Source organism: Engraulis encrasicolus, chromosome 23 (assembly GCF_034702125.1).
Source record: "Engraulis encrasicolus isolate BLACKSEA-1 chromosome 23, IST_EnEncr_1.0, whole genome shotgun sequence".
Lineage (NCBI taxonomy): Eukaryota > Metazoa > Chordata > Actinopteri > Clupeiformes > Engraulidae > Engraulis > Engraulis encrasicolus.
Genome location: NC_085879.1, coordinates 49,985,881 through 49,995,880, shown reverse-complemented (window position 1 = coordinate 49,995,880; position 10,000 = coordinate 49,985,881). Strand labels below are relative to the sequence as shown.

The 10,000-nt window shown below is 41.6% G+C and overlaps 1 protein-coding gene across 1 annotated transcript in view; it reads left to right on the top strand.

Moving 5' to 3' along the window:
• Positions 1-7,891: 7,891 nt before the first annotated feature.
• The window catches only part of cnep1r1 (CTD nuclear envelope phosphatase 1 regulatory subunit 1), a 6,621-nt gene continuing 4,512 nt past the window's right edge, over positions 7,892-10,000 (top strand). The window contains exons 1-3 of the mRNA XM_063190510.1: positions 7,892-7,991; positions 8,848-8,919; positions 9,277-9,350. Of these exons, the coding sequence (XP_063046580.1) occupies positions 7,967-7,991; positions 8,848-8,919; positions 9,277-9,350 (171 nt within the window). The 5' untranslated portion in view covers positions 7,892-7,966. The remainder of the gene's footprint in view (positions 7,992-8,847; positions 8,920-9,276; positions 9,351-10,000) is intronic.

Sequence of the window (10,000 nt, the reverse complement as noted above, 5' to 3'; positions counted from 1 at the left end):
TTTCAATAAAAATTAGAAAGTGGTTCCACAGTCTTGCTGCGTGGTAACTAAAAGCTGCTTCTCCATTTTTAGATTTAATATGTGGAATAATGAATCAATTCTGGTCCATGGATCTCGATGACCTGGTTGGTGTATACCTTTGAAGAATATTACATTACATTGCATTTGGCAGACGCTTTATAACCAAAGCGACTTTCAAAAGAGGACATATTCAAGCCAACATCACAAGCAAATACAAAGTGCACAGGAGATATACAGAACAACAAGTGCAGTTGCAGAGGGGTTGGTTTTTGTTTTGTTTTGTTTTTTTAATTAAAGAGTAGGCCTAAATAACGAGTACACACACACAAACTAAACTAAACATCATGTCAGGAGTCTGCCCTGGGGCAAGGCCAGTTCAAGCATTAGTCTAGTAGATTCTCTCGAAAGAGGAAGGTCTTCAGTTGTTTCTTGAAGGCTGCAAGAAAGAATATCCTAGAAAGAATATCTAGGAAGAAACCATTTACCCATTCAGCGATTTAAAAACAAGAAGTAAAACCTTATAATAAATCAATTCTGTACTTCACAGACAGCCAGTGCAACGGTTTAAGGACTGGAGTAATGCATACTTTTTTTGTTTTGGTGAAGACCCTTGCTGCTGTGTTTTGAATGCGCTGAAGCAATATAGGATAATATTTGTATACTACACACTCCATTTGTATTTGTATTTGTATTATTTGTATACTACACACTCCAAGCATATGTGTATAGGCATCCAAGCATATGTGTATAGGCCTACTTCACACTCCAAGACTCTACAAGTCTTCTGTTGTCCAGTCTTGCACTTTAAATGTCTGTATGAGCACTGTCCATGTCCATACTGTCTTAAGTCCATGTATAAGTGTCTATGTCTATACTGTCTATGTCCTTACCTAGATTAGTCTATGTCTGTATGGGAAAGCAAGAAATGTAATTTCAAATTCTTTGTATGACCAGTACATGTAAAGAAATTGAAAATAAAACCTACTTGACTTGACACATATAAAGATATGATAACCAACTGCAGAATGGCTGTAGAGGCCTTGCCAGTTTACTACTACATAGACCTGAAATGCACTGAGAATTCTGGGGCCATGACTCATGGACAATATGATGTAAAGCAGTACAGTAGGAATGAGTTATGTCACTGTTACCACTCAGAAGCTTATTAAGGACATCATGAAGGTTAAAAAAGTCAGGTGGCACTTTGGAAAAGCATTCAAGATTCAGGCATCCTAACACAATGGAATTGCTGAAAAACTATCACTAATTCTGGCACTACCTAGTACTACCTAGAACTGAAACGTATAGAGCATTCTGGGGTCATGTACAGTAGCCTCTTACTGCAGCAGGGGGCGCCGGTGACCCTATTCACTTGCTGAAAATGCTTAAAGTGATACTGTCCCCTTTTTGGAAACAAACTCATATCACCTCCCCTTGAGTTAAATAATTGAGCTTTACCTTTCTCCTGTATTTTCAACAGTTCTCTGGGTATGGCAGTGCAAAGTTTACCTCCAATCTAGCAGTTAACATTGAGTCCTATGAGACCAGCTGGCGGCTAACTGGTCTCATAGGGGTCATTGTTAACTGCTAGCATGGAAGTTAAATTTGCACTGCCATAGTCTGAGAACAATTGAAAGTACAAGAGAAATGTAAAACGCAATCATTTAACTCAAGGGGAGGTGTAATAGGAATTATTTCCAAAAAATGGTGCAGTATCACTTTAACTACATCATAACAACATTGCCATGACATTACAGAGAGCCATAGTGCTGCGCTAAGATGTAAAAAATAGTGGGAGTGAGTTATACTACTGTTACCACTCACATGCTTATTAAGGACATCATGAAGGTTAAAAAAAAGTCGGTAACACTTTTAGGGATACATCTATTAGCACTAATACATACAATAGTAATGCCTGCATAACTTGTAAGGCATGTACTAAGCAAATGCTAAGGCCTGCTAGGTCCTTACTAAGGTTAAATTGGTAATAAATCCCTTATTTTGCATGAACAAGACATTTGCGAATACATGCCTAACAAATGTTTGATTTTGCTTTGTACATGCCTCACGAGTTACTTATACAAGAACATTGTGTGTATTAGTGCTAATAGATGTATCCCTAAAATAAAGTGTTAGCAAACAGTCATGTTGTTATTTGGGAAAGTGGTCTCATCCAGACACCATCACACTACTGTATCTCCTAGGAACTCTATCACTGCTGCTGATTGCTAAGGAGGATGTTTTGCCTAGCAAATGTTGCCATGCAAATAGGTACACAAATACAGTATGATATCTGTAGGCCTTCGTCAGACTCTAAGCTTTATTGTATATCATAAGCTATGATAATCAGTGCTTGAAGTTTGGGGGGGGGGGGGGGGGGGTTCCCCCTTTTTACCCGCAGACAGTCATCCTAAGCAACCCAATTGGGCGGGAAACACTGGCAACACTGATGCGTGAGCCACACAACAGCATATTGAAATGGACAGAAGTGTAAAACATCTGGCAACACAACAACATATTGAAATGGACAGAAGTGTGAAACATCTGGCAACACAACAGCATATTGAAATGGACAGAAGTGTAAAACATCTGGCAACACAACAACATATTGAAATGGACAGAAGTGTGAAACATCTGTCTTGATGCCGGTGCTCAGCAGGTGGATGAAGCATAATATTATGCTGAGACATAGTAGTCAGCTGCAGCAGCACAGGGGTAGGGAACATGTGCCGAGTTTATTCAACAGTTCAAAGGCCCGTGCACAGCTTCCAGGTGCTGGTAAACGCAGGAGTGTTCAATACTTCAAAAGAAACAAGTTCACCTGACTGCACACTCTGCATGAGCGAACCTGATGATACACATGCAGAGGCCAAACACATTGTTCGCTCTAAATAAACAAGCATACAGTCAAGAAAGTGTGTGGTGATATGCCTTGTGTATGTTGAGATATAGAGAACCCAATGTAATTTTAATGTTATGCCGTTTCACATTAAATATAATATAAATATGACATGTTTTGTAAAGAAATCACACACACACACACACACACACACACACACACACACACACACACACACACACACACACACACACACACACACACACACACACACACACACAAACACACACACATACTGATCCCCCCCCAACACTGTATTGTGCACATTCTACTCAAAACACACACACACACACACACACACACACACTGCTCTGACTCAAAAGCACGCACGCACACACACACACACACACACACACACACACACACACACAGCTCAAAGCACACACACACACACACACACACACACACACACACACACACACACACACACACACATTGACACAGTTGCTGCTACTCCATGCCTGTTACTTGAATGACAGTACTGGAAAACTAGGTACTAACTAGTTGTAAATACTGCATATTACAAATTGCTTACTTTATATTTATTATTATTCAAAATGCTACTACCACCATACCAGAATCATCACAATAGGACATAACTGGAATGCAAAACACTACCTCTTTTTACGTAATACATGTTCTATGTATGTCTGCTGTTGCCCAGTCTTGCACTTTACATGTCTGTATGGCAGGGCTTGACACTGGCACCTGCCAACCGGCCAAATGCTGGTAAAACTTGGCTGTGGCTGGTAACAGTTTCAGTGTCACTAGCCAATTTGGCAGGTAGCTTATTCTATGGTATGACATATCAGAATGGAGTATATTCTGCACTTTGCCCGTAGTGTATAAATCATTTGTATTTAAGTTCAAGAACAAGCTCAGTTACTCAGTTTCAATTTGTTTGCTTTATTTCCATGTAGAAACGCATGCACTCATCTTCTGAGGTTAGATGTACAGCGTCACGATAAATATGGCTAATAGAACAGCTGGATGGCTAGTGACTCGGGAAAACCACTAGCCACACTGTCCGGCAAGCAAAAAAGTTAATGTCAAGCCATGCTGTATGGGTATTGTATAGGTACTCTAGGTGTAATGCATGTATACTGTCTATGTCTAATAGGGAGGGAAAGTAATCTCATCGCCCCCTGCTGGCAACGTTCCAACCCCCTGCAACAAATGAATGTTTTTTTTCTTTGAAAAATTACATCTCGGCCCTGACGACGAAGTAGAAGTAGTGGCAGTCATATTATGGGCATGTTGGCCCGTTTTATCGAACCAGGTGGTAAAATGTTCGGTTTTTCACTGATCTGAGCTGATTTTAATATTCTTTAAAAAGCTAATACAGAACTACACTGACTGGCATGTGTGGCTTGTTTACTCCATGTAATTAGCATAGCCAAATTAGCATAGCCAAACATGAGCCAGAGAGGTGGTTACTCGTCACCACAGAAGCCATCATATCTACTAGAGAATTTAAAACCATACCAAAATGATCGCGTGTATATATGTGTAATAAGAAGACAATGTGGAACTCATAGGATTACAAGAATGTGAAGATATGCGAAGAACTTGCGTTCGTTCGCGTTCGTTTGTTTCTCTGTGTTGTCAACGAGGCGCGAAGCACAGCATGCTGGGAGCTGTAGTCCGTTTCCGACCAGATTGGCACAATTTCTATTTTTCTTAAAAGGGCAAAAAATGACTTGAGATTTTCACAGGTAGTAGTTCATGCTATTGTGTACGCTGAAAAATGTGTCTGGTGTTATAGTTCCAAGTCATATCTTTGTGGGATTTTTTTAAAAACTTGTCTATGGGAGTTTCAATAGGATCACCCTGGTGTTTGGAACGTAACCGCTAGGATCGCTGTTTTCCACTTTCCCTCCCAATTGCCTATGTCCACAGTAGAGTCTAGAGTCTATGTCTCTCTGCATGGGAAAGTAAGAAACGTAGTTTCACTTCAGGGGAAGAAAGGAATCATATGAGCATCTTCAATTAACTTGTTTTATTGGCCAAGTGCCAAGGTGCAGGAGCGCGGAGGATATCTCTCTTGGCTATACGCAATTTCAATTCTTTGTATGACCAGCGCATGTAAAGAAATTGACAATAAAAAACGACTTGACGTGACTTGATGACATTAATTACATTTGCAATACAATTAAGAATTAAAACATTATCAAATTTCAATAATTTGTTCCATTTGTCATTTCCAACAACTCCACAAAATCGACAGACAGACAGACAAACAGACAAACCAACGCGACCGAAAACACAACCTCCTTGGCGCAGGTAGAGAGAGAGAGACTTTATTAATCCTCAAGGGGAAATTGAGTGCCACCTTGTCATACACACAACACATAACAGGAAGACAGGACAAATACATAATAAATAAGAGCTAAGAAATCAATAAAAACAGTCCATCATAAAAACACACAAAGAATCTCAACAACATTATAAAACATTAAAAAGTCACTCAGCAGCTGTTGTTAAAAATTCTGATAGCTGCAGGAATAAAAGATCTTCTGAACCTTTCGGTGGAGCATCTAGGTAGGAGGAGCCTTTGGCTTCTGCCACTTTTCGTGATCAAGCTGAACAATGGGTGGTCGTCCATGCTCAGTACGCTTTTCATTTTCCTCATTGTCCTCTCCTCTAAAATCTGCTCCACCGAATTAAAACATACACCTGTGATGGACCCCGCTTTCCTAATGAGCTTATTCAGCCTGTTCCTGTCCTCAAGTGACATCCCTCCACCCCAGCACACAACAGAATAAAATAAAACACTAGCTAATTAGCCTAGCGGCTGGTGGGGGCTGCAATCTTGTAGCGTCCTAATTGAGTCTCAGACAAACAGGAAATGCTGACAAGTTTGATCTATTTCAAGATGCAGATATCCTCATTTCTACCACACATCTCTCGGGACGCAAGCACACACACACACACACACACACACACACACACACACACACACACACACACACACACACACACACACACACGCACACAGAGTTAGTGTGTCTGCACAGGGTGTTCCTATATCAGTATGGACATTCTCAAGGTTGCATGGCATCTCTCTCAATCACACACACACACACGCACGTGCGCGCACACACACCCTCACACACACACACACACACACACACACACACACACACACACACACACACACACACAGACACACACACACACACACATGTGTTATTATATGAGCACTGCTTTCTCTCCTGCCTATCTAATCTCCTGTATCTATAAGGTGTGGGACAGGCCCATGCCAAAGTCTGCGCTACTCAGCAGCACCTGTGTGTAATGCGCATTGTGGCCAGCAGGTGTCGCTATGACTCCTATAATGATGGTGCTGCTACAGGCAGAGTAGTTATACCAGGGAGGTCCTTTGTAGACCGCTGTGGTTTTACCATGGCACGTCACCATAACAAGGCCCCCCATACATAGAGCGTGCCACACTATTTATTTTTCCTATGCAACCCCACTGTTGTATAGAGGTCTCGTTTCACTTGGTTGTCATTAAGCTACGCTTAAGAGCTCACCGCAGTGGCTGTTCCAACTTTGACTTTGGGATTGGGGAACCTGACTGAGTGGGGATTATTGCAATGTGCACTGTGATATTGTCTTGTATGTGTAAATATCATATGGGCAACTGTGTTATGTGTTATTTCTTTGTTCATTGTAAACTGGCAGTTTTGTTTAAGATGTGAGGCAGTGACCCAAATAATAACAATAATAGTATAATATTCAGAGATGCCATACGATAGCCTAATGCCATTCTTAAGTAATGGGAATATTGTTAATGTTATTTTTGTTTTTGTTTTATGTATTTATTTAGTTTATATAATTATTCATTTTGTTGTTTTTCTGCCAACCTGCAGCGCCCCCTCGCGGCCCCCCTAGTACCACCTCGCGGCCCCCAGGGGTCCCCGGCCCCCACTTTGAAGACGGCTGGAGTAGAGTGGCATGAAAGAGAAGGACATGGGAGTGCATCTTAATATGCGACCTTGCCTCCTCCACTTGCCTCCTCCACTTGCTTCTCGTCATGATGACATCACTGACAACAGCATTATATTTCAATATCTTGCAAAAGAGTCTTTTTCTCTTTTGCAATTGGGATGGTGAATGAAAAGCATTCCCTCAAAAGTTGCTGTGGCTAGGCTGACAGCTGGGAAACTTTATCGTTTTCTCCACGGAGGAGGGGCCAGGAGGCGGGGCCAGGAGACAAGCGCAAGTGGAGGAGGCAAGGTCGCATATTAAGACGCACTCGGGGAGTAGGCAGCTATATGTCATACCAGATACTGTACCACATCACAGAGGCCTTGGTCTATTATTATTATAGTGTATGCTGCCACCATTACACTCACTGTAGCCAGCGCTGCCTGTATTGCGGAAGCTGAACAGACTGGTTTATATGTAGCCTATTGTAGATGTAGGCCTTTATAGCCTAATCCATTCCAGATGTGTGTAGCCTACTTTGATGTAATTTCAATATTTATATTATCTATAGCCTAATCCAGTATACATAGTCTTGCTGATGTAGGCTCATTTCAACGCCACACCAGTTGTTCCACAGGCCTTCCTTATGAGGTAGAATTGTATACACTGTTATATATAATATGTAAGAGTAGGTCTACTTCCATTTCTACTTCCATGTCACTGAAATCTTGAACTACAGTACAGAGGTGGAATATTTGCACTCACTGCAGTGCACTTTACACTCACTGTTTCCAATGTAGCCTACAGAAGAAAACGCATAGCAGTGTTTCCATAACGTAGTGGTGCAGTTATTGCAGTGATAATAGTTAATTTGTCTGTATATATTCTAATCTAGAGCTAATGTTATTGCAGTTAATTCATCGATTCTAGGAGTATAATTCGGGTTATGGGCATTTAAAGCGGAAGCGCTCCAATCGAACACGGCCAAAACCACCAGCCAATCAGCGCATGTCTTTCAGCAGTCGGCCAATCGTCGTGCAGTGCGCGTGCGTGTGCGTCTGAAGGCCTGGGGACGCACGCACGCAGCGGAACTGAAGCCGAGTGGAAGTCATCATGAACTCGCTGGAGCAGGCAGAAGGTAAACACGATCCTAATACACATTATTGCAGAACGATTTTGTTATATCTCCAGACACTCAACAAGTATAAGAAAGCCTTTTGTCCGGCTGGTGTTGTATATCTGTCGAAAGCTTCTCTCGTTGCTGAACTCAAGCTGTCGACTCAGCTGAACCCAGGCAGTAGCTGTGGCTAACTTGTGTTGTAGCGTCGTTGTATGAGCTATTTTGTTCGTTTTCTTTGCGATTAAAAACTGAAACGGATTAGTGGTGGCGCTTTACTATAGAGCTAAAACTACACACTTGGTCAATGCGGAATGGATTTACATGGATTGTGGTAAGGCCAACTGAAGTTAGCTGACTGTGCTAGCAACACAGCTAACGTCTCAATGACTTGTGAGTGTCCAAAGGCAATGGCAGGTCAACGCTAGAGCTCTACACGGCATGTCAATGTCTGTTGTCATCTAGAACAAAACTACAGTTGGTGTTGACACGTTTGACCCATTTAGGTCAGCGGTTTTGGGCAGAGGACAAGAGCAGGGAAGGAAAGGAAAGGAGGAGTCCTGAAAACGTGGTCAACTGGCGGTCTGGTCATCCTAGTTTAGCATGGCAGACAGGTGTCACTCAGATGCAGTGTGTGTGTGTGTGTGTGTGTGTGTGTGTGTGTGTGTGTGTGTGTGTGTGTGTGTGTGTGTGTGTTTTGTACCCCCGAATAGGCTTAAAATCAGTATAACTTTTGTATTTATGTAGAAGACACATTATTGCTATTTTAATATTGTTAGGGGGCGCTGTATTGTTTCTCAATACATATTGGTCCTCCCAAATAAATAAATCAATCTGTGTGTGTGTGTGTGTGTGTGTGTGTGTGTGTGTGTTGTAGACCTGAAGGCCTTCGAGAGGCGACTGACAGAGTATGTATCCTGCTTACAACCCGCCACCGGCCGCTGGAGAAGTAAGTTCACCCGGTGTGTGTGTGTGTGAGTGTGTGTGTGTGTGTGTGTGTGAGTGTGTGTGTGTGTGTGTGAGTGAGTGAGTGAGTGAGTGAGTGAGTGAGTGTGTGAGTGTGTGAGAGAGAGAGAGAGAGAGAGAGAACACAGTGTGTGTTATGCCTGCCGTAAGTCTAGTGTGTGTGTGTGTGTGCATACTAATGTTCATTCTTGCGTACAAGCCCCCCAGAATGTATATGGACCCCTTTGGATACAGTGGTACCCCATCATTCCACATTGACTTTGTGTATTCTGGTATGTAGGACCTCTTTGTAATTTGCCTTGGGTTAAAGAAAGTGTGTGTGTGTGTGTGTGTGTTCCAGTGATCCTGATCGTGGTGTCAGTGTGTACCGCTACAGGAGCCTGGAACTGGCTGATCGACCCCGACACACAGAAGGTAACACACACACACACACACAGAAGGTAACACACACAGGGGTCAAAGACGAGACGTGCATTTTTTTTGTTCCGCACTCATTTAACTATCAAAAAAGTAAATTAGTGAATTTTGAATGTTATGCTGATAAACAGCATAGTCTGGTGTCTCATTTCAGTAACATTTAAAGAAAAATAAATGTTAATGTATGTGTTAAATAATCTCATAAAGTGCAAAAACGTCATTCAGTGTAATGGTCCGAACTTAAAAATCATCAATACATCCTTGAATAATTATGCAAAATGACGAACAAAATTATTTTTTCACTCTCTGGGCATAATTCTAGAAGTGTTCTTGTTATTGTATCAAAAGCACGTTTCATTACCATTTTGTTTTGATATTCAAATCATCTGGGGACTTTTGTCCGGATTTTCAATTCCTTGGATATCATTCAGTGTAATAAGATCAACATGGTGCTTTTAAATCATAATAAAAAGTGATAGTCACACACAATATGTGACATCATCAAAAGGAACCCTAGGGACCCCTTAAGTGATGATGCAAAGGGAGAATCTTGTTCTTCAATAGTCAAAAAAATCTGTATTTTTATCTTGTGGTAACAGCGTCCACAAAAACAGATGTCATTCAGTGAAATGTCAAAAAACACTTTT